Below are 26,170 nucleotides of genomic sequence, written 5' to 3'. Positions count from 1 at the left end.
TTTAATAGTATTTCATTATATTGTATGAATATCATTTTATGATTCAAAGGTCATATCTGTATTAAAAATTTTAGTTATTTTATTTTATGAAAGACCCACTTTTACTAAAATGACTGAACTCTTCCATCTGCTATGTAAACTGAGATGAAGGGGTGTCTACTTGCTTATTGGGCTCCTCCTACAGCTAGGCCAGAGCAGGCTAACAACATTTATATGTCTACCACAGATACACGACACATTGATTTTGTAGCAAGCACCTCCATGGTGAAACTCAGCATCTGGTAGGTTTGGATACAACTCAGCTGAAAATAGCCAAAAAAAAAAAAAAGAGAGAGAGAGAGAGAGAGACTAGTTCCATATAATCTAAAACAATGATTTGCAAACTGTGATTTCCAATCATTAATGGGCCATAAAATCAATTTAGTGGGTTATGAGAGCATGAAAAAACACATAGACATAAGAGCCAAAACTGCAACAGAAAAGGAGATATCAAAGGACACTACATGCCTTATGGGTAAATATTATTTCATAAACATTTTGTTTCAATCTGTATTAACACATACGTACTGGCTCATGATATAAAATAGATTTCACAGAGAAAATCGTATTTGGTCACTCAGTCCCTTGAGAAATGATTTCTTTGTTTCTTTGTTTTTGTTTGCTTTTTCCATCTCCCACATGGCTCCCCGCTGCAATGGCGGGTACTCTGGAGGCCCTGCCCCCTCAACACAACAATGGTCTACGGCGCTCTGAGCATCAGCACTTCCTGGGGCACTGCCATTTCCTATTTTTCTTCCTGCCCTCGCTCTGGGAGCTCAACCCAGGGACAGCTGCCACAGTGCATCTGAATGTGGGTCAGTAGAAGCCTCAGTCCCTGCTACCAAGTGCCAGGCATGACCCGCTGGCCCTTACAGCCAGGACTCTTCACAGATGCGGTCTCCTGTCCTTTACCCAGAGTGGTACCTCACCTGCACATCTTGAGCCACTGGTGCGGGATACACAGGGACCGAGTGAATGTTTCCACAGAAATGAATTCAACAATAAGCACATTCCGTTGATTATAAACCACATACATTAAATGTAGCAAAATAGAACAGTTAAATTCAACAAAATAGAACAGTTTTAAATTCAACATAATAGAACATTAAATACATTAAATTCAACAAAATAGAACAGTTTTAAATAAAATGTTTCTTCATTTCTCCATACTTCATACAAAAGTACTACACACAGCTTAATCTGTACTGACTAAATCTTAACTGTTGTATAACAAGTGGAGGAGAGGCATTGCGTTCTGTGGCTATCGGCAGTAGTTCGATCACTTGGGTGTCATACCTCATATAGTACAGTTATACAACATTAACCCTTTGATTTTCAGCAGTGATAAACTTATTATTTTAACACATCATATATTCAGTACTAGGTATTACTTGCTCTGACATAATTTAGTAATAATACATGATACTTTGGGAAAAGGAAAACAGTTAATTTTCTAAATGCTAGTAAGAAAGAAACACATCAATGTACTGTAATTTGACCTGTGACTTAATAGAATCTGGGAAAGTAAACCAAAGCCTTTTTAATCTGGAAGGACACAAATGTTGCTTGAGTTCAAAGCCTTCATCTTTCATATTAGGAAATATCTGTACACCAAAGTAAGTGACTTATCTACTGGCACATAATTACACAGTAAGGGAGATGTCCCAGGTCTCCTGATAACAAATCTAGACCTTTTTCTATTTCATAAAGATGATGATACTATAATACAATCATATTTTTAAAAGATCAAATCAGATATCAAGGAAAAACCTTTTAGGCTAAAACAGCCCTACAGCAAGAATTTAATAAAAACTGTGTTCAAAGTAACATACTTAGTGTGGAACATGGTGTTGTAAACATGGGTGGCAGAAATTCACTGGTTATAGTAACTCATTGTATGTTTACGCATTACTTTTGCACATTAGTTGTGTTTTCATCTGTATCACTTGAGCTAAATTTTTTCCACAAAAATTTCTCATTTGATTTCCAAAGTGAAGTTTCCAGCTCCTCTTTCCTTTTGGAGGAGGCAGCAAGGGGCACTTTTTCACACAGAGTCTCTATCATTGCCAAGTCGGTGAGTTTGCTAAGACTGTCGTCGTTCTGTTCATTCAAGATGTCCCAGAAATCTTTTGGTCTCTGTTTTGCTTTTTCCATGGGCCCTGAAAGAACTTTCTTTGGCAGTTGTGTGGTACTATTCCCATGACTTCTAAAGAGGTCATCAAGAATAGACGTGTCACCAAGTAAGCCAACCACAGAAGTGTTGCCTAACTCTGGATTTTTTATCTTTCTGTTTTCCACTTTGAAAAGTGGTTCATTTCTTGAAATGCCTGTTCTTCTTAGGTCTTGTTGGTCTTTCATGGTATATTCTAATTTCTCTAACTCATATACTTCAGACTTAGTGTTCAGGAAGCAGGATGCCACAGTGTCTTTGGAGGCTTGGCTGTTTTTCCCATTGTCAGTCTCTTGGGTAGAGCTTATAGGTGATTCGTTAGTTTCTCCATCATTAGAAGGCACCTCTCCTCTATGGAAACTGTGATTTTGAAACTTAATAGATTTTTCTTTATATATTTTTGGGCTATAAATTTGAGAAACTTTTTTGGGAGAATTTTTAAATGACAAAGTTTCAGAATCTGACGGCCTTTCTTTTATAAGAGATTCTCTTTTTTCAGACTTATTCCTAACTCTCTCTCTTTTCTGAGGGGAAGATTTAATGAATTCTGCAGCAGAATCCACAAAAAATTCTTTTACCTCTGGATACTGAGAAGCATAAAAGTCTTTTAGCATTTTCTGTCGTTCTTCTGATGTGGCCTTAGTTATATGTTCAGCAAATTCCTTTACAGAAGGCAAGTTAAAATAAGAAGCCATTTCTTCAAATTGTTTTCTGAAGAGTTAATGAACAAAAGCAGTGGTTATTTTTATTATATTTTATTTTTAAAGAACTCATCATCAGTGATATTTAAAGAGACAAAGCAATGTATATTTGACCCTTGAACAACAAGGGTGTTAGGTTTCCCCATGCAGTCAAATATACAAGTATAACTTGACTGTCCCCAAAATTAGCCTACTGTTGACTGGAAACCTTACCAAGAACATAAAACAGTCAATTAACACATATTTTGTATGTTATGTGCGTTATATATAATGTGCTGTATTATGTGCTATATTCTTACAATAAAGTAAGCTAGAGAAAAGGAAAATGTTATTAAGAAAATCATAAAGAAGAGAAAATACATTTATAGTACTGTATTTACCAAAAAAAATCTGCCTATAAGTGAATCCACACTGTTCAAACCTGTGTTATTCAAGGGTCAACTGTAATTTTGTTCATTTAGTATATATTAGCTTAATTCCATAATGAAAATGCATTTTATACTAGCAGGGTATGACCTCTTTCCTCATGCTACTGAAAAAGACTTTTAGCTCATGAAATCACCAGCTTTTTAAGTTATTCTGATTTATACTATTAGGTATTTCCTGGGAATTGTGGGATCCCAGCATGCTACTCCTCCAGTCAGCCAATTTATGACTGACATGAGAATCATAATTTATATAATCTGTATTTGAAAATCTATATTGCATTTAAATCCTACAATTGTCAAAGAAAGGTCATAATGAATGGAAGAGAGAAAATTCTGAAAAATAAAGGGATTTTTTTTTTCTTCTCTCTCCTTTTTTCCCTTCTTCCACAAATACAACATTGAAATTTCACACAGCTTTATGATGATCCTAAAGGAAAATTCTAAACCTAGATAAACCTAGATTCTTTCTTCTCCCAGCTGGTCCAACTTGGGTATAGATAGTTAAACTAAGAAGTTGAGATGCTTAAAGCAGTGAGTTTCACTCTTAGTATAAGATACTAATAAAAACTATTGTATGCATGTGTGAGGAAACAGGCCTTCCAGAACCCTTGTAACACAAAGGCAGAAAGAAAGATTGTTTCAGAACCCTAGACACCAGACTCTGCTCCTTTCCCCAGATGAGGGTGCTGTGGACTGAACTGTGTCCCCCTCAAATTCATATGTTGAAGCCCTAATCCTCAGTGTGACTATATTTGGAGATAGGGCCTTTAGAGAGTAATTAAGGTTAAATAAGGTCATAAGAAGCCACCAGAGAGATCTTTCTCCACACGTGAGGACATGGTGAGAAGGTCACCATATGCAAGGAGGAGAGCCCTCAACAGAAGCCAAATCAGCTGGTACCCTGATCCTGAACTTCCCAGACTCTAGAACTGTGAAAAATAACTTTCTGTTGTTTAAGCCCCAGTGTGTGGGGTATTTCGTTAGGGGAGACAGAGTAGATTAAGACAGAGGGTATTGCTTTGCTGATGCTGAGTTTGGGCCATGAATCAGGAGAGCTCAATGTTCCCAAAAATTCTTTCAAACAAAAGCCAAAGATGGTGTAGCACATGATTAAAAGTCCCAAAGTTTTAGAATTATATTTATATTTTATATAATATTTCCTCAAAACAGTCATTTATGAATTCAACAAATATTTATAGACCCTCTATGTGCTAGGCACCGGGAACAGCCCTACTACCATATTCTTCAAGGAGTTTATAGTCGAGCTGGGGGAGACAGATGCATGAAAATCAAACCAGAAGAGAGTGATAAATCCCACTACAGATGTAAATACAAGGCCCTGTGGGTGCCCACAGAAGGGGTACCTAAGCCAGTGATGGGTCATGGGTAAGGTAGCAGGACAGGCTTCTCTGGTGTCACCAGTCAGATAAGGATGAGTGAGGATCACCAGTCAGATAAGGATGAGTGAGGAAACGTTCCAGGGAGAGGGGAAACACGCACAGGCCCACTTCTGAGAGGACCCGGCGTACAGAGGGGCAGGAGAAACGGCCAGGGAAGAGGCTGAAAATCATGAGGGGTCTGTATGCCAATTTCAGAAGTTTGAATTTTCTCCTGCACACAACAGAGAATCCTGAAGGGAAAATGATGATTTATTTGTAATGTATGTAAGTAGGAGCTCTAAAGCCACTATTATTTTTGCTGCTCAGGCCAGGTTATATAAAGTTTGTGTTTCCTGTGATTTTAGCAGCAATCCATCCCGCATGCTCAGGACTTTCTTTCGTGGCTCCAGATGAGTATGCTGGCTTCTAGTCCACACCACACTGGTCCTATTAACTGTTCCAAGTCCAGATATCATCTATGCCTGATCAACAGCCACTCTTACTGCCAACAGAATATTTAATAACACAAATACAAGCTTCCAAATTTCTGTCCTGGAAATTGCCAATGTTCTTGTTGGAAAGCAACAAGCACGTTCTTAAAAGGTTCCAGTGTTCACTTCATATGAAGTAATGAGGTATTATTATTTTGTTTATTAATCATCTCCAAATCCATTTTCATGGCCTTTCTAATAAATATTTGTGCTGTGAAGATTAAGTTAATGGCAAAGGTACAGGCTGATGTCTTTTTATTTATCCAAGACTTGGTGGTATCTCAGCAGCTGCCAAAGTACTTTCACCTTTACTGTGCTGACCTCACTCACAATCCTAGGATTCTGTCACTTCTGGGAGGAGACCTATTTCTGACCCTGTGTTATGTCAGTAATATGCAAGTAAATTAGGCTGTGCGATGTCCCTTCACAAGATGAATTACGATTATAATTCATTTTATTTTTGCCTTCTAACTGGCTTTCATAATTCTTGGTGTTTAAAAGAATTTTCTCTAAGTATTTAAGGAAGTGCAAGGTACAATCAGGAGGTATAAGCTAGCCACTTTGTAAGGACAATTTAGTAAACGAGAGTAGACACTCATGAGCCACTATAGAGAAAAAAAAAAAAAGAAAACCAAAGATAGGTATCCAGAGTAGTTGTCTGCCATGGATGTAATTCATGTTCTCTCCCCTGTTCTTGAGGAACTGAGGGAAAGGGGTAGAACACAGCTAAACCATCTTCTCTTTCCCTGAGCTTTCTGAAGTGAAGGGGGACAGAAACTTCGTTCCAGTGCCCCGAGGGCTACAGCTGGTACAGAGCCGTGATTCTCATAAAAGTGGATGGTTAGCAGGAAAGACGTGTCAGCAGTTCTAACACTGTTCCCTGGCTCAGATGCTGGTCCGTTAGCCTTTCACTTAGCCTGAGGCATTTATTACCTAGGCTAGGTAGAGAAAGAAGGAAGAGAGGCCAAAACTAAGCATTGTTAATAGTTTTCTTTTTATATACAGTGCTAGAGGGGATAAGGACACTTGTGCTCCTCAAAAACTGGTAAAATGTATTATGGTCGGCCTCTGAGCAAAATAATTGCCCAAAGTAAATTGCCCCAAGTTTGCCCAGAATCATAGTTATAAATCTGTTTAAGAGGAGATACACTGGAGTAATATGTGGGGTGTTCACCTTTCTGGGCAATGGTGCACAGCTAAGAGCCATACTCCAACCTACCACACCAGTACCCAAGGGCCGAGGAGCTGCCAAACCCTGAGGAAAGAATTTGGAACCCAGAGAGCCATCACCATTTGCCCACTGCCTGCTGAGCCTTCAGGGCCAATTCAGCCCTGCCTCCCATCCCTGCCTACCTCAGCCACTACTCTCTTACCTGGAACCACTGGCCTCTCATCGCCTCCTACTCTCTTCACCCCCAATCTAATCCAATCCCTCACCTTTCCAGACCATTCTTTGGTGCCCCAGAACCAGGCTACGATCTACCAACTCCCCTGTTCTCCCCCTGGAATCATCCCTCTGTCCCCTCATACCGCCTCTTCCCATGCAGCCCTTACAAGCTAAGGCTCTTATACCTCACGCCCTAAATCTCAGGGTTCAGGTTCACATTGCTGCTTCCAGACCATCATTTGCTTGGAGACTCCTTCCCCTTTTTGAGGTTTATGCTATCTTGCTAAACCATTCTCTCCCTCAACTTGTTAAGTGACCTCTTAATTGCTTCCTGCTAGTGACTGAACACCCGAGATTAATCCTGCTTCCTTTCCCATCTCCTGCTATCATTCTTGATAAAACCAATATCCATGTGGATGCCCCACTCAACTCCAACTCTGGCCCCACCAATTTCTTTACCACTCCTGACCCGAGAATCAACTGCATGTCAGGTCCCTATTCCCAAGACCATAGACTGCCACCATCATTACCATTAACTGCACAACCTGCAAATCCCTGAATTCAGGCACTTTATATACCAGCTCAACTGTTCAATTCCCCCATGACAACAATGCTGGAAGATACTTCTGACCTCATCAAGCCTCCCCTTGTTTAGCTTAGGTTCAATTTTGTAATTACTCCTTTACAAACAAACTTCAGCTTCCCTCCATTCTAACCCCTGAATAAACCCCAGCCATCTCTCTATTCTGTGTCTGTAACTGAGCAATTGAAGTGTACTGAACAAAGTCTGCACAACTGCATGGATGCTTCTACTGCAATTGCTCTCAAACAGGGACTTAACATGAGCCATGAATTCTAGTCTCACTAAGCTTGCTGTCCTACTTTATAAGTGATTTATTTCCTGGCTTTTCTCTCCTGAAATTTCTCTCCCTCTGAATTGATACTTTAATTCTCAATTAATTGAGGAAATAGCACCATATCAGTGTCCGTCTTCATCCCTTCATCTAGAAGGCTAGACCTTCTGCAGGGGCCTGGACCTCACCCTCTCCTGCGTCCAGGGCTTCTCTTAGCATGGCTCCGGCATGATCTCTTTTTTCCCCTATTAGGCTTTTCTCTCAACACACAAACAGGTTCTATTATCTTCCCAGCTTGAAAAAAACTTACCTTTGACTGATAATGTCCTCCAGCTCCTGTTCCTTTTTACTCTCCAAGAGCTGTCACAGGGTCTGCCCATCCCCTGCTTGCCCACCTCACCCTGGCGTCTGCCCAAAGATTTGCAGACAGCTCCCATCAAGGCAGCCAATGAGTTCTCTGCTGCCAGTTCCAGGAGGTACCTTCCCACTTCATCTGACTCTGGTTCTCAGAAGCATTTCATAAAGTGAAGTGCTCCCTCCTTTTTGAAACTTCACTCCTCTTGGATTTCAGGACCTTATACTGTGCCTCCTACCCAGCGGGCCACTGTCACCTAAAGGCTCAGTCTTGGGGCTTCTCCTCTTCTCTCTGTGCCGGGCTCCTAGGCTGTTCACACGATCCGTGGCTCTAAAGTCACTTATAATCTTGATGCCAATGACTTCCACATTTAGATCTCTAGCCCCCAAACCCCAGAGTAGCATATACATTGCCTATTTGGCATTTCCATAGAACCTCAAATTTAATATGAACAAAGGAGGACTCTTGATTTTTTTCACCCCAAACTCTTTTCTCTGTTCGTTTTCCCCATTTAGTCAACCCAGTCTGTTGTTCCAACAACCAGTCGAGCACCAAACTGAAGTCATCCACTTCACTGTCTCCATGGCAACCACTCTATTGCTAACCACCATCAACTAGTTCCTTATGGTCTCCCCTAGTCTGCCCTTTTCCACACAGAACCTCGAACAATCTTTTAGAAACATACATCAGATCATATTCATGCTTCAACAGCTTTTGGCTGCACTTGGAATAAAATCCAAACTCTTGGTGCGGACAAGAGTCCGCTGACAGGGCTTTGCTTGCTCCAGCCCCATCTATGTCTTGGCCTTCATCTTATGGCTGCCCACTTGGTTTATCATGTACTAAGTACACGAGTTTTCTCTCGGTTCCTCAAACACACCAACCTCTTCCCTCCTCAGGCATGTTCTTACTCTAGTTCTTTGCCTGGTTATCCCTCAGGTCTCAGATGTCAACTGTGTCATGAGGTCTTCCCTGAATACCTAACAGAACGCTATCTGCACCTCCTCCAGATCCCATTAATCTCTATCAAGGAGGCCTGCCCACTTCTTTCTTTTATCATTTTATAATTATAAGTTTTTTTTTTCCTTTTGAAAATTCTTATGGTTTAATGCCAACTCCCACTGTGCTATAAGCTCTATGTCCTTTTTTACATTATATGTTCAGCACTCAGCACAATGTCTGAGTACATATTAGGTACTCAGTACATATTCAGTGAATGAATATAATGCACTTAAGTATTTCATGTATCCATATAAAATGGATCTAAAATGATTTTTTATCAATTCAGGGATTAGCTTTCTAAAAACATTTAAAATATCTGGAATTTATTGTTTAAAGTGTACAAATTTAGATGCCAGGTATGGTTAAGATTCAAATAATTTGTGTATTTTATTAAGTAGCTATATTTCTTTTAAGAATAATTCTTAAAGTCCAATATTGTTATAAACATACCTGCGGATTCCTTTTGGCGTTTCTCCAATTATGAACGTGGTCTGATCTGTGCGGTAGACTTTTTTCTTCTTCTGGCTTACAGGGTGTGAAATGTAAAGGGGAAATGAAATGCTTCCTTCACTTAGCTGTTGACCTTTCTTTGTATGTGTCAGTGTATCTGTCTTCACTTTTTCTTTCTGTGTCTGGAAAGAGAAGGAAAGCAAAAACTAAGTCTGAAAAAAATAGTCATTTTTGGTTCAATGAGGAGATGGCCTTATTTTTTCCCCAAACTCTTTATAATCAAGTATATCATATTCTCCAACTGATAGCACTGTAAGAAATGTTAACCTAGATTTTTAAAAAGAAGATATGGGCAAAAATTACTTTTATATCTTTCTGACATATATAAAAGAAATGGCAATACTATGATGTGTCCATGGTGTCTATGGTTTAAGACATATGTTAAAGATGTAGCTTTCTTAAAGATATAATAAAAGTAATAGCAATAAGATAATGCCTTCATTGTCAAGACTGATCGCATACTATATACATGCTGATATCCACAATACTAAGTGAGGATAAAAATTAATGATTATAAAAATAATGGCATAAAAATGAGATATTTAAAATTCTTAAATTCAGTAATTTCTCTCAATATTATTAATCAGATTTTCAGGTATTTAATTTTACATAAGCAGCCAAACTTTTAAAAAATAACAATCTTTATGTGATAATTAAATAAGAAACTATCTTCATAAATCCTACTTTTTAATCTCTACTGGATTGCCAGGATATTCAGTGATTTTAAGATGCTAACTACAGTTGGTTGAAATTATAGATAAAATCATATTTATTTTACAGACTACATGGGTTGCTTGTTTAACATAAATTGTTAAAAACACTGGGTCAAGAAAAAAAATAATTTTAAATTGTATGGTTCCAATTTCCCTGGGAAGATGGTAGAGTGAATATGTGCAAGTCCCAGCCCATTCCAAAAAGAGAAATGTTGTATACAATTTGACAACAACAACAGCAAAATTATATTTGAGCTCAGAAGTAAGAAAGGTAAATCAGTAGGTGTGAAAAAGCAAAGAATTAACATAGTGGTGAATGGGAGCTAATGCCTTAAGTTATAGTCTGCAGGACCCCATGTCCAGAGGGGAGAGGAAAATGACTGAACTCCCTGCATTAAAAACAAACCAACCAAAAACAAAGGAGGAGTTAAGAGGATACCCAGTGTGCAAATTAAAGCTAGAAAAGCCCAAATTGGGAACACAGGATAGAAGCAGGTTACCGTCCTACTCTAGATAAGAAGAATCACTGGTGAAATGTGGAATGCCCAGCCTGCGCCAGTTGTAGAATCTGATTTTGTAGCACCTGGGTGGTATAGAAAATCTAAGCTAAAAACCAACATAAAAACTGGCCCAGAATCACTGAAGACTATGGATCTCAATGAGGGATGAATATAAAAACATACCCTAGGAAGACTTCCATAATCCAGAGAATGCTTTTGATTCCAATGTGGAGGGAGGGGTGGGGAGGAGCTCAGGCAAAAATTATGAAGAACATATAAAACCCACCACCATGAAAATGGGCAGATGTAACAAGTGTGAGTGAGAATACACAATCAGAGGAATTTTAGATAATGAAGCAACCTGAGACTTTACATCATCAGCATGTCCAGAAAGGTAAAGGAAGGAATAGAATCTGCCAGCAAGAACTGGGTATTCTATAGACAGATCTGAAAAAGAACCAAACACAAACTCTAAAAAGGAAATATAGTTTTAAAATAAAAAACAGAGATAGGAACAAGCTCAAAATATGAGTTAAAGCAGCAGACTAAACAGCCCTCCAGTGATAGCTGAGAAAGTGGTAGAGTAAGAAGACATATCAAAATTTCTAAAATACTGGAAGAAAAGAATAGAGAAAACAGAAGAGATAATGCAAAGACATAATGTCAGGTAACTGAAGAAGGCATGAATCCTCAAAGCAAAAAAGGAGAGAGCATCTCTAATGGGAAAAATAATAATAAATCTTGTACTTTGTTATATCACAGAGAATATCTTAAAAACTAGCTGAGAGATGGGCACCTGGGTGGCTCAGTCGTTAGGCATCTGCTTTCGGCTCAGGTCACGATCCCAGGGTCCTGGGATCAAGCCCCACATCAGGCTCCCTGCTCTGTGGGAAGCCTGCTTTCCCTCTCCCACTCCCCCTGCTTGTGTTCCTTCTCTCACTACCTCTCTCTCTCTCTGTCAAATAAATAAATAAAATCTTAAAAAAAAAAAAACTAGCAGGGAGAAAAAAACAGATATCCCACAAAGAAAGGACAATCAACCTGAAGAAAGCCTTCTCATTAATACCACCACCACCAGAAGATAATTAGATAATACCTTCTATGTGCAGAGAGGAAAATACTATAAACTCAGTATTCTATACCCAGTTAAACTATCATTAAATAATTCTTTTTTCAGACATACAAAGACTGTAAGAGTGTACTAGATACAGATTCTTGCTGATGACATAATTATTTTTCTTTTTTAAGAGTTTGATGGGATTGAAATGGCACATATAAATGAATGTGGGTAGGGGATAGTTTTTCATTCCACAAATATTTACTGAGCACCTGTTATCTTCCTGTCACCAGACTATGCAGTTGAGAACAAAGATGTTTACATATACAAAGAGGCCTCAACCTTTAAGGGACTTAAAAGTGACAAGCCCATTTTTTTTTTTTATTTTGAAGATGGAACATTTAGTTTTCTTTTAAAAAATAAATCATTCATCTCTTCAACTTATATTCAAGTTCATTTTATTGAAATAAACTGAATATAACACATATGACATAACTGTGTTCTCTCTCTCTCTCTCTCTCTCTCTTTCTTTCTTTCTCTCTCTCTCTTTCTGTAATCTCTATATCCAACATTGGTACCAAACTTATGACCCCGAGATCAAGAGTCACATGCTCTACCAACTGAGCCAGCCAGGCACCCTGTAACTGTATATTTTGTAGTAGCAAACCATTTCTAGTGAAAATAAATTGACTTCTTAAATATCTCTTGTGAACCAGATGGACAAACACAAAATGTTGAAAATACTTTACTTAAAGACATCATTTCTTGAATCTTAAAACATTAACAGGAAAATGCTGACCTTTATAAAGATAAATTTGAAAGAGATTTGATGCATTTATTTTACATCACAAGAAAACAGATGAATGTTGAAAGTTTCCAATAAAAAGGAATATCATCTTAGATGATCCCCAAGAAATAATGATCTATTATTGTAAGGAGAGTTGGGATGTTTACATGAAGATAAAGGGAATAAACAGAAAAAGAAGGAACTGGGCCAACCAAGAACACTCCATCCTCATATACTGCAATTTCTGAAGCCATAGAGAAATCATGCCAGACAAATGGCAATTTTCAATAATTTACATGATTATTCTGGGTCTTTCTGACCTTGGCAGGATTACAGAGTTCACATTTTGTGTGGATACATTTTTTTAAAGTCAGTTTTATAAATTCTTCAGGGAAATTCAGCTTTTCCAACAACAGGTATCAAACATGTGGATCTTTAATTTTTGCCAAATATTCCATATTTAAAAAACAGATTATGTTAGACAATCATAAAAAAGTAAAAACATTCTTTTCCCACATGAGCTCAATACCCTATTCTTTATTTAAAAAAAAAATCTAGGTTCAGATTTCCATTTTAGTAGAGTCCTTTGAAACTACTGAAACAAGGCTGTGAAACAAAATTTTATTAATTAACTTAATAAACATTTTGGTGGCCTTTTTATAAAGCTGGTTTCACTCTAGTAAAATAGTATCCTTTACATAGCTGATACAAGGAAAACAGTGCCAAAGTGCAGCTGCAATTGTAGTGATAGTTATAATTTATTATAAAGCAAAGTTCAAGGCCTATGGCCAAGATGAAAAGATTCCAGATTATGTGGACTGGACTCAAGCTCATTCATTACCACTATGTCAAAGCTGTGAAGTCATATGACACTGAGGCAACATGAAGAAGTAGCAACAGTAATAAAGGCTTGAGTAATGAAAAATTCAGTAAAATGAACTGGATTAGGAATTGAAAAGACAATACTATCCCTTCTTAACACTAGGAGAGAGGGTGAGGGTGCTTGCTAAAGAAAGCAAAACGAATCCACTCCTCTTTCCCCTAGAGAGTAGAATGGCCAACAACCGGAACACTATGTCTGTATTTAAAAAGAAATTTTGCAATCATGACATGAATACAGCAGAAATACCAGTTTCTGCAAAAGCCCCTAATTGTTCCTAATGTTTTCTTAAAAAGTTTCTTTACAACTATCCATCAAGATTTGCCTTTAGGAAGTACTTCCATATTCTGTGATTCTGATGAAGCTTACTTTCATATGATAATTTATGATTATAATGATAAGGAATTATAAAGATAAGGACTTTGTACAGTATTTGTATAGTATAAGTATTTCTGCTAATAAGTATTTTAGAAAGCTTGACACTATTAGAATATAATTTATAACTTAGTATTGCTATATTCATGATTATTTGTTTAATTATTGGGTATTGTTAGGTGTTTCTACCGTAGTGTTTGTATGAAAAGTCAAATTCAATTTATGGAATTTTTATTAAAAACAAAACTTAGTGAGTGTAAGGAATGCAGTAATTGTTTCTAGGAAGTGTAAAAATGCAGTTAAAAATCCATTTGATAATGAGATTAGATGAATGGAAATGGGGGGCTACTTAAAAAGGTGGATTTATCAGAGAATCCTGAAGTAATAATTTTAATCTATGTGCAGTAACGTGTCTTCCTTCTATGGACATATACGTATTATATGAAGAAATCAGTTGATGCTGAGTGAAATAAGTCAGAGAAAGACATGTATCATATGACCTCACTGATATGAGGAATTCTTAATCTCAGGAAACAAACTGAGTGTTACTGGAGTGGTTGGGGGTGGGAGGGATGGGGTGGCTGGGTGATAGACATTGGGGAGGGTATGTGCTACGGTGAGCGCTGTGAATTGTGCAAGACTGTTGAATCACAGATCTGTACTTCTGAAACAAATAACGCAACATATTTTAAGAGAAAAGAAAAAGAAGAAGATAGCAGGAGAGGAAGAATGAAGGGGAGTAAGTCAGAGGGGGAGACGAACCATGAGAGATGATGGACTCTGAAAAACAAACTGAGGGTTCTAGAGGGGAGGAGGGTAGGGGGATGGGTTAGCCTGGTGATGGGTATTAAAGAGGGCACGTTCTGCATGGAGCAATGGGTGTTATGAACAAACAATGAATCATGGAACACTGCATCAAAAACTAATGATGTAATGTATGGTGATTAACATAACAATAAAAAATAAAAAATAAATAAATAAACAGGTAGTTGTTATTACTAAAATTCATAATATAAAAATTTGTTCAATTCAGTGCAAACATTAAATATATATTATTTCTATAAATCATAATTGCTCTAACATATTTTGGCCAAAATAGTCTCCTCATTTATTCACAATTAAATGTTTAACTTGGAAATAGCTCACTTCAAAGACTTCATGACTATCAGCTTTGATTTAATTTTGGTGAAGTTATAAAATCATTACTGATTTTTCTGATGTATCTATAAAATGTGTTTGAAAATATATCATAAAAATTACTATTTAAAATGTACAGTGTATACATTCTATAAAATAAAAGCTGTAATTATTTTAAGTTGTAAAAGACATACATTAGGATTATAATAAATAAGAAGGCACTTTTGTAGGGAAAAATTCTGTCTTCTAGAGTAGCCACAATGAATCCACACTAAATATAAACAACTGTATATAATTCTGTACAATTTATTTCTTACTGGGAAGTTTTAGGTTTATATTGGTTCTACCAGGAAATTCCTTATCTTCAGGCCAATAGTAAGAAACATTCAGATAACTTTTGATAATACTTTCTTTTTCCTTTGAACCAAAAGTGCATTGTCTGTATTTCAAGACATTAGATCTACGCCAAGCTACATTGCTTTAACTGAACCAATAGTTATTTTTTGAAAGGCATAGCTTAAAAAAAGGTAATAAGGTATATATAGATTTTCAGTATGAAAGTAAGGAAAAAAAACCCCCGACTCTTAAAAAGTTTAAAGATAGCAGTCTTTGGCATCAATGTACTGAGAAAAGAAAAAAAAGGCAGATGCCCCTACCTATGATTACATTAATATTTTTCTATTTACTCTGCTATGTAGGAAATCTATCTTTATATACTAGGAAACTTTACTGGGAATAGTACAGAGAATGTTTAAGTTAAAAAAAAACACCTTTCTACTAATAGTCGTGGAGGTAAAAAAATAACTTTGGAGGTAAATTATTAAAAGAACTGCAGAGAGTACCTAGATGGGAATGGCAAGGCAATGAAAAAAGTTGACAGGGCTCAATCTTGCCTACAGCCACCCACCTATAACAAATGGGGCAAGAAAGATTACAATCCAGGAGAGTGAGTTTCAAAACCAATTGTGAATAGCCTCTAATTCCCATCTTAGCAAGAGAAATACTATTGCGATCTCTGCCATCTTTCTAACGCTCCCTGGGACTTAATTCCTAGAGACACATCCATAGCCAGTGAAGATACTGCTGATTCTTTCTCCCCTGCTCATCTGTACCCTCCACAGAGTGGAGGAAGCTTGGACAGGGATAGTGCACAATGAAGCAGAACAGCCTGATAGGCTGCTACTATTCCACAGTAGGCTACTGGGAATTACTGAAATGTTTTATTAAGCAATTTTGGAATAGATCTGTCTCCTAAGCCAGTTTCTCCAGAAAACACCCTGCAGAACATACACCAGAACAAAGAGCAATGCATATTTAACTGACACATTCACTGTTTTTCTCCCATAACCAGATGTTTAGGCTTGATTCATCATTGAGAAAATTGAAAACAGGGAGGAGATTTTCAAAGGCATTGGAACGTCCTGATGGCTTGGACCCACTGAGAAGTCTGAGTGGAAAGATTAATTAAAGTTGGATTCTAAGATCACCAGAGGATCTGCCTATTACAGGAAAGCTCTTGGTCTACACTTGTTCCTGAGAACAGCACAGAGCCTCACAAGGCACTCTCTGGTCACGGCCACGTGTGGGTGCACCGTGTGGCCACAGGTCCTCACACTGTCCTGATCACATTAACTTTGCCATAGAGACTAAAAAAAAATCAAGTGCTCTTCCATTTTTTTTTCTTCATTAAATCTTAAATAGTGAAGTCTGAGAGGCAGCAATGCTTTTGTCTACACATCTGTTCTAAGGAAAGATTAAAAAAGAAATCTCCCTCTTGGTAAGGGCCAAACTGTAAACACATAAAAAGTCATAAGCTTCCTTGTCTTTGCAAAGCAGGGAATCAGGAGTACTATAAAAACATATAGCACATGTAAATACATTCATTCAGTGGCATCTGAGTTTCTAAAAGGATGAAAACTTTTAAGGATCTTTGTACAAGTGTGAAAAAGCTCCTATCCTTAAAGTAATCATTGAAGATTTTTACCTGGAGGTAGGCAATATTACTGTAAATGTAGTTTTCCAATATTCAGGAAAGCCAAAGGCAACTATGAGCCCTGAACTGTCTTTACTTGTCCTCTGGAGAAGAGCCTGCTGTTTAGAGGAACCACCACAAATACATATTAAAGTCAAATTTTCTGCATGTTTAAAAATGACATTCAAATATGAAAAAAACACTTAGACGCAAATCCAAAATCTTTTTCGTTTGTTATTGTTCTGCTTTCTTCCTGGGAGAAATAATAGTTACAATCCAGCTACATCTCTATTAGATCTCTATCTATATTTATATATCTGTATATTTTTAATAGTGCTTTGCTTTCTAGGTGAGTCACAACAGGACAACTTTATATTGGCTGTTCTGAGCCTAGGTTCCTTTTTTATCCCCATGAGTCCATTTCTCATTGTCGGACAGATCCATCTATCTAAAAGAACAAGGTGACAGCCTTGGGAGAGCAGGTGAATGCTGTGGAGCACACACTACAAAAAAGAATATAAAAGCCCTATCTCCTTGGGATCTGGGACCCTGAAGGCACTGCCAGAGCAGTCATCTGTGGAAAAGGCAACCACCAAAGTCAGTCCTCCATGGCAGCGAGGTCAGGGCATAAATTCCCTTTATTACCTCCTGCAGACAAAGGCTAGAGCAGGGTCTGGGGGCTTCTGCGGTAGCAGTTGGAACACTGGACTCAGCACCTCAGGCCCTAGGGTTCAGGGGAAAGTTGGAAGTTTTTGTATCTTTTTGAGCCTCATTACCTTGGGAGATAATGAGTGATTTGGGGATCCGGATCTAGGCGGTAGAAATCTGGAACAGGGACTCCCATCAGTCTCTTCCATATTTGTAATTCACAATTCTACCAGTTCTTATAGGATCTTCAGAAAGTAGTAACGAGTAGGTCCTTAGAATCTTGCAGCCCTGACACAATTTTGAATCTTTATACGTATTAATTACATTACTGTAAAACTTTCTCTAAAGACTATTTGGGCAGGGAGCCCGATGAGGGACTTGATCCTGGGATCCTGGGATCATGACCTAAGCCATAGGCAGATGCTTAAATGACTGAGCCACTCAGGCGTCCCTACACTTGTTTTTTTTTTTTTTTTTTTTTCAAGCTTTACTTATTTTAGAGAGAGAGAGAGAGCATGCACGAGAGAAAGTGCTCTTGAGCAGGGGAAGGGACAGAGGGAGAATCTTAAGCAGGCTCCATACCCAGTGCAAGCCCAATGCAGGTCTCAACCTGGGGCTCAATCTCAGGATCCTGAGATCATGACCTGAGCTGAAATCAAGAGTCAGACAGATGCTGATCTGATTGTGCCATGCAGGCACCCCATTTTTACACTTTAAAAATTATTAAGGACCCCGAAGAGATTTTGTGTCAGTTTTACCTATTAAACATTTAAAATATTTATTAACCTATTAAAAATATCAATAACATGTTTATATATATATATATTTAAAGATTTTATTCATTCATTTGAAAGACAGAGCACGAATGGAGGGGAAAGACAGAGGGAAGATCTAAGAGCAGGGAGCCTGACGTGGGGCTCGATCCCAGGACTTGGAGACCATGACCTGAGCCGAAGGCAGATGCTTAACTGTCTGAGCCACCAGGTTCCCTGAGTGGCTATATTATACATTTCTGTAAATGTCTTTAATATCTAGATTCATAAAACACAGCTGGATTCTCATATCTGGCTTCTGCATTCAATCTGTTTGCAACAAGGTTCTTTTGGTTGGAATATATGAAGAAAATCAGTATCATATAGGTATGTAGTTAGAAAAGGGAAGAATATATATATATATATATATATATATATATATTTAAAGATTTTATTTATTTGACAGAGAGAGACACAGTGAGAGAGGGAACACAAGCAGGGGAAGTGGGAGAGGGAGAAGCAGGCTTCCCGCGGAGCAGGGAGCCCAATGCAGGGGCTCGATCCCAGGACCCTGGGATCATGACCTGAGCCAAAGGCAGAGGCTTAATGACTGAGCCACCCAGGCACCCCAGGGAAGAATATTTTAATAGCCTTTTCAGATAACTGTATTCTTTTTTGGTACTGTATCAAAACTCAATTAAGGTTAGTTTCATGTAAAATCTGCAACCATATCAGCAAATTTTTTATATTGTTAAAATTAAAATTCACTGGTATTTATCTTGTACTTTGGCTGTTTTTTTTCCCATGGCAAGATTTTGTGGTATCATTCACTGGTCATGTGGAAATATCGATTAACTGAGCTTTGCAGATCTTCTAAATGTTGATTACATTCAACTGTACAACACTGGAAAACCATATTTGTTGTTATCATCACCTATTGCATCAGAAAAAAAAATCTTTAAGTATAGAGAAAGTGTCATGGTCGTGGTTTTTCGACATTTTAGTTTTCACTCGAGAGCTTGACTTTTATTCCTGGCAACACATATTGCCCATTGTTTTCCTTGAAGTACAAAACTCACTAGGTTCATTTTTAAGAAATTACCTACCAAATATGCAAATTTAAATAACCAGTTTGTCAAGTACAAACGCTGTTTTATAAAAAAGCGGCTAGTTCAGTTTCCAGCTCAATTATACAAGTGCTTATGTACACTTCCAATTTTATCAAACAGAACAGAAAAAAAGATGAGTATAAAGGGTTGAGATTGGTTAAAATCAGCCATTTTTATCAAGGATATAAATTCATCAAGGATATTCATCAGAGAAGCTAGTTTTCTTTTCCTGCAAATATGTAGTGGTGCAGAATCCAATGGCTGCCTGGTATAACTTGGGGCCACTGCCTGATTCATGCTAAGCTGCTAGCAGTTTTCTCACCATCGCTTTTGCACCATTTGTACAAACGCTAGCAAGTGAAAAGCGTACTTAGAAATATTCTGAAAATAGTTCTGACCTTGCAGACCCTGGAAAGAGTCTCAAACATCTTAGGGGTCCACTCCATGGACCACACTTTGAGAACTGCTCAAATACCAGAAACGGATGCATCTTCATTCGGCACATACTTAATACCTCCATGCTGGAAACGGACCAGGATGACCAGAGTGGATTTTCGTTTCACCCAGTTTTGTGTCTACACACAGGAAAAGGCTCCATACCCAGTTTTGTGAGAGAAAACAGAAGAGTCTTTCTGTCTAGAAAAATTATTACCAGCTCCAGGCCTGGCTCTTGGCCTTCTTCATCAGGGAATTGTTAGATCTTCTACACATGTTGAAAGTTACTTCTTAGGTATAAACTCTAACATTTTGGTCTGTTCAGGTGAGTTTAACATCTGATTATTGCTCTACATGCAAGGCCTTTCCTGATCTGTTCCCCCTATGCAGCCTTACTCTTCCTGATGTCCAATATAGGCTGGCCTGATTAGGCTAGTCTTCTCACTATTGCCAAACACATCATGACAGTCATTTCTGGAGCCAAATTTCCTCAGCCCTGCCTTCTGCCCAGCATAGTCCTACCCATGCTTGAAGGTACAGATTCATGAGACTTTCCTTGCATCCTTTCTTTTTCTTGCATTGCTATTTCAATTTCTCATTTGATAACTTTATTATATAAATGGAATCTACCTTGATTTAAGATGTTATGTAATCACATACAGCATACTAAGCCAAGCAGCAACAATGTTGCAATGTAGACCAAAAATCCTAATTTCACACACCAAGGGAATACAACAAAATCAAGGGGCTCTCTTTGAATAGGTAGGGCCCCTGTACAATTGGAAACTATTTTGATTGCTTAGATCTTACCTATGTAACTGGATCTATACATGCCTCTAACAGAGAACCAAATATACATATATATAATATATATAAAAATATAATTTGTATATTATATACATATGTGTGTATATTGTATGTATGTGTATATATATGTATATGTATATGTGTGTGTGTGTATTAGAGAGAGAGAGAGAGAGAGAAAGATGGGGGGGAGAGGGAGAGTCCTGAGTCACGTACCCAACAGACTTTCAATAAATGGATGTTGGATGAATATAAACTTACAAAAACATAACACAAGTAAGAAAAATTTTTGGAAGACAATTTGCCAAAAGCAAAAACTTCTTCCTCTGAAGGTATTCACTACTTCACCTGGCAATAGTAACAGCATAACCTTAAATACTGAATAAAAGTAGGATATGTCTTTCCAATTCCATTTTTAAGCAGTTGCTGCCAGAGTCATGAAAATTGTTTACAGATTAATTGAAAGTTGATTCTGATAGTAACTTGGCTACGGGATGATGATACCTTTAAAATAAAACATCAACTTATCAACAATTTTGACATAAAATCTGTGAGAGCTGACTCTGGTTACGTTAACAGGGATCTTATCCTCATCAGGAAATTTGCAAAAATATCACAAATTCATTCCATAGGAAATTTGCAAAAGTGTCACAAATTTCATATTAGATCAAGGACCACAGGTCAAACCTATTTATCCTGCCTAAAGCCAATCCACCACACAAGAATTAATGCTTATATTAAAAATTCCTCACGTTTTACTTTGTAGAATCTCTTTGAGAAGACTTTATTTAGTATCTACTAGAAATTCCTAATTGAATATCCAGGTACCAGGTACTGTTCTAGCTCTTGGGAATAAAAGAGCAAAATTCAGTTCCTAAAACAAAAGAGTTTCACAAGCTAACCAGGAACAATGGCCTACCAATAGCCATTGTTACTCTTTGTTGTCTGAACAAAAATGGAGTTCTCTTAGAGATGTGCTCAGGGAAGGATTGCTCTCTCAGTTTTCGGGGGGATAAACTGAGGTTAGGCAAGCTAGGCATGTTTTGCAAGAAAACTGTTCTTCCCAATAAAGGGAGACAATATGAAAAGAACCACACCTTTCTGTCTTTGGATACATTTGTATGAGAAAATTAGTTCTTGAGATGCAGTAGTCATCCTGCAACATGAGGCAAAAGGCCCAGGGACTAAATGTTAACTTACTAAGGATAGTGGGGCAGAAAATGAGAAAGCCTGAATCCTTACAATGTCACTAGGCTATAGCACTAAACCTGGAAATAGCCTCCAACAGACTTGCTGTTATGTGAATTAATTCAACGGTCCACTGTATAGACTACTTTTATTAATTAATTAATTAATTAATCTTTATTGAAGTAGAGTTGACATACAATGTTACATTAGTTTCATAGTGATTTGACAAGTCTATGTGTTATGCTAGGCTCATCACAAGTGTAGCTACCGCCTATTACCACTCAGCACTATTATAATACCATTGACTATATTCTCTATGCTGCACCTTTTATTCCTGTGACTTGCTCATTCCATAACTGGAAGCCTGCATCTTCCACTCCCCTTTACACATTTTGCCCATCCCTCCCACCCCTCTCCCCTCTGGCAATCATTAGTTTGTTCTCTGTATTTATGGGTCTGTTTCTGCTTTTTGTTTGTTTATTCACTTGTTTTGTTTTTTAGATTCTGCATGTAAGTTAAATCATACGGTATTTGTCTTTCTCTGACTTCTTTCACTTGGCATAATATCCTCAGGTCCATTCATGTTGTTGCAAATGGCAAGGTCTCATTCTGTCTTGTGGCTGAGTAAAATTCCATTGTATATATACCACATCTTCTTTATCCATTCATCTAGTGATGGACACTTGGGTTGCTTCCATATCTTGGCTATTGTAAATAATGGTACAATAAACATAGGGGTGATATATTTTTTTTGAATTAGTGTTTTCAATTTCTTTGGGTAAAGACCCAGTAGTGGAATTACTAGATCATATGGTATTTCTATTTTTAATTTTTTTAAGGAACCTCCATACTATTTTCTGCAGTGGCTGCACCAGTTTGCATTCCCACCAGCAGTGCACAAGGATTCCTTTTTCTCCACATCCAACACCTGTTACTTTGTGTTTTTTATTTTAGCTATTCTGACAGGTGTGAGGTGGTATCTCATTGTGGTTTTGATTTGCATTTCCCTGACAATTCACAAGCTAACCAGGAATAGAGCATGTTTTCATATGTCTGTTTGTATAGGCCACTGTTAGATGGTTATTCTATTCCTTGCAGCTGAAAGAATCCTATAGACATACTATAATAGTACATACTACAATGATAAGTGGTACATCATACACACACACACACACACACACACACACACACACACACACAAATGAAGATGAGGAAGACATTTACACTGCTTTGGAGAAGACTGAGGGGACAGCCATCATTACTGATCCAAGGGGCAGGAGTTCAATAGGCAGACATAGATGAAATGCAGCTTTATTTTATTTTTTAAAAGATTTTATTTATTTATTTGACAGAGAGAGAGAGAGCACAAGCAGGGGGAGCGGCAGGCAGAGGGAGAAGCAGACTCCCCGCCTAGCAGGGAGCCCAACATGGTACCCGATCCCAGGACCCTGGGATCATGACCTGAGCCAGAGGCAGATACTTAACCGACTGAGCCACCCAGGTGCCCTGAAATGGAATTTTAAACAAAAGAATCACAAGAGCAAAGGCATGGCAGGATAAAAGTCCATGGTGTGCTCGGAGACTGGTTCATAAGCTGAAGGCTGACCAGAAGAGCCTGTTCCTCTTTATATCCCCAGTTTCTAGCACAGTGCCCGGTACAGAGTATCATTAACTTTGAATGAGTGTCTCAGAATGAGAATGAAAAAGCAGACTAGGGCTGAATTGAGATAGGCCTTGTGTGCCATGGGAAGGAAGCACAAAAAGACATTTCAAAGAACTTTGGAAGACAGAAAATTAAGGCCTAAAGTGACTGTGTAGGTGTATTACTGCTAGATGAGGAAAGCTCATAAAGTCATGCATAGGTAGGGATATCTTTTCTGACACTGTTACCCATGTTCTCCCTTCTTGAGTGGGTTTCCTATTCCAGCACTATGGCCAAGGGATGACAAATAGTGAGTGAAAATGAAGAATACCAGCATTCATGCTGCTCTAAAATGACTAATATCCTTATATGATCTGCCAGTGTACCCAATTTAACATTAACTTGAGGAGGTAAGAGCTCAGGAGCCTTGACGTCATAGCAAAAATGGTTGTGCCTTATGTAATACTTTCATGCAGGAATTCCCAATGACAAACATTTTCTGAACTCCCATTCTGTGCTGTCTGTTGCTAAGTTGTGGTGTTTATGAATGTGTACGCCAGATAGAGTTTTAACTATCTAAAAAAATATTTTTTAAAGTGAAGGATACATTCAGTCCACCTGAAATTTTTGTTTAACTGCTGAAGTGAGGGTGTTCTTCACAGGCAAGTTATTTTGGAAAATTAGACTGATTTGTTATATTGGAAAAGTAAAATGGAGTAAAAAAAAAAAAAAAAAAAGTAAAACCTCCAAAACAAAATAGAAGCCAAAGGAACTGAGGGGAAAAAAAACACAAGAGAAGATAGAAGGATTGAAGGACTATAGGGATTTAAGCTTACTGACACTGTTGAGCCTGAGGGAAGCCATTTACCATCTCATTTTTAAAAAAATCAGTAAAAATAATACATTTGCATTTAATAGTCTCCAAGAATCCTCCGAATTCTGAAATACTATGATTCTCTAGTCTGATACTTTTGCTTTATTCATCCTAGAAAAATTCAGAATTCATATGTGTAGAGACAGGATTCTCAGATGACAAGGCAATAGGTGTTCCCATTAAATGGCCATGTCCAGTTGATACCACGGTTTTCACAGAGGGATAAAATATAATTGGAAAAGGGCTGTTAAGTGTTTAACTTTCTTTAAGTCACCAGGTAGAGTCAATCAGAGTTCAATGAGATCTTATATCTCTAAGCTTTTATATTGTTAATGAGAAAACATTATTTGAAGAAATAGTATTTTTTAACTATTTGGAATCTCCCAACTATTCTAAATGGAGAAATTCTCTTAAGAAGCGACATCTATCCAGAAATCAGTGGCATTCCTATACACCAACAAGACAGAAGAGAGAGAAATTAAGGAGTCGATGCCACTTACAATTGCACCCAAAACCATAAGATACCTAGGAATAAATCTAACCAAAGAGGCAAAGGATCTGTACTCAGAAAACTATAAAATACTCATGAAAGAAATTGAGGAAGACACAAAGAAATGGAAAAACATTCCATGCTCACGGATTGGAAGAACAAACATTGTGAAGATATCAATGCTACCTAGAGCAATCTATACATTCAATGCAATCCCCATCAAAATACCATCACTTTTTTCAAAGAAATGGAACAAATAATCCTAAAATTTGTATGGAACCAGAAAAGACACCGAATAGCCAGAGGAATGTTGAAAAAGAAAAGCAAAGCTGGCGGCATCACGATTCCGGACTGCCAGCTCTATTACAAAGCTGTCATCATCAAGACAGTATGGTACTGGCACAAAAACAGACACATAGATCAATGGAACAGAATAGACAGCCCAGAAATGGACCCTCAACTCTATGGTCAACTAATCTTCAACAAAGCAGGAAAGAATGTCCAAGGGAAAAAAAAAACAGTCTCTTCAACAAATGGTGTTGGGAAAATTGGATAGCCACATGCAGAAGAATGAAACTGGACCATTTCCTTACACCACACACAAAAATAGACTCAAAATGGTTGAAAGACCTCAATGTGAGACAGGAGTCCATCAAAATCCTAAAGGAGAACACAGGCAGCAATCTCTTCGACCTGAGCCGCAGCAACTTCTTCCTAGAAACATTGCCAAAGGCAAGGGAAGCAAGGGCAAAAATGAACTACTGGGACTTCATCAAGATAAAAAGCCTTTGCACAGCAAAAGAAATAGTCAACAAAACCAAAAGACAACCGACAGAATGGGAGAAGACATTTGCAATGACATATCAGATAAAGGGCTAGTATCCAAAATCTATAAAGAACTTCTTAAACTCAACACCCAAAGAACAAAGAAATGGGCAGAAGACATGAACAGACATTTTTCCAAAGAAGACATCCAAACGGCCAACAGACACATGAAAAAGTGCTCAACATCGCTCAGCATCAGGGAAATCCAAATCAAAACCTCAATGAGATATCACCTCACACCAGTCAGAATGGCTAAAATTAACAAGTCAGGAAACAACAGATGTTGGTGAGGATGCGGAGAAAGGGGAACCCTCCTACACTGTTGGTGGGAATGCAAGCTGGTGCAGCCACTCCAGAAAACAGTATGGAGGTTCCTCAAAAAGTTGAAAATAGAGCTACCATATGATCCAGCAATTGCACTACTGGGTATTTACCCCAAAGATACAAATGTAGGGATCCGCAGGGGTACGTGCACCCCGATGTTTATAGCAGCAATGTCCACAATAGCCAAACTGTGGAAAGAGCCAAGATGTCCATTGACAGATGAATGGATAAAGAAGATGTGGTGTACACACACACACACACACACACACACACACACACACACACACACACAGTGGAATATTATGCAGCCATCAAAAGTAATGAGATCTTGCCATTTGCAAT

General features: G+C 37.9%; 1 protein-coding gene across 3 annotated transcripts in view; it reads right to left on the bottom strand.

Annotated features, from left to right (window-relative positions):
* Positions 1-1,159: 1,159 nt before the first annotated feature.
* The window catches only part of ERCC6L2 (ERCC excision repair 6 like 2), a 163,197-nt gene continuing 138,186 nt past the window's right edge, over positions 1,160-26,170 (bottom strand). For all 3 annotated transcript variants that reach the window (XM_073880718.1, XM_073880717.1, XM_073880719.1), the window contains 2 exons: positions 9,257-9,438; positions 1,160-2,920 (listed from right to left, as the gene is read on the bottom strand). In XM_073880718.1, the coding sequence (XP_073736819.1) occupies positions 1,948-2,920; positions 9,257-9,438 (1,155 nt within the window). In that variant the 3' untranslated portion in view covers positions 1,160-1,947. The remainder of the gene's footprint in view (positions 2,921-9,256; positions 9,439-26,170) is intronic.

Source organism: Callorhinus ursinus, unplaced genomic scaffold (genome assembly GCF_003265705.2).
Source record: "Callorhinus ursinus isolate GAN/ISIS: 27379988/994484 unplaced genomic scaffold, GSC_fseal_2.0 scaffold39, whole genome shotgun sequence".
Classification (NCBI taxonomy): domain Eukaryota; kingdom Metazoa; phylum Chordata; class Mammalia; order Carnivora; family Otariidae; genus Callorhinus; species Callorhinus ursinus.
The sequence above is the reverse complement of the archived record's forward strand: the minus strand, read 5'-3'. Positions and strand labels throughout refer to the sequence as shown.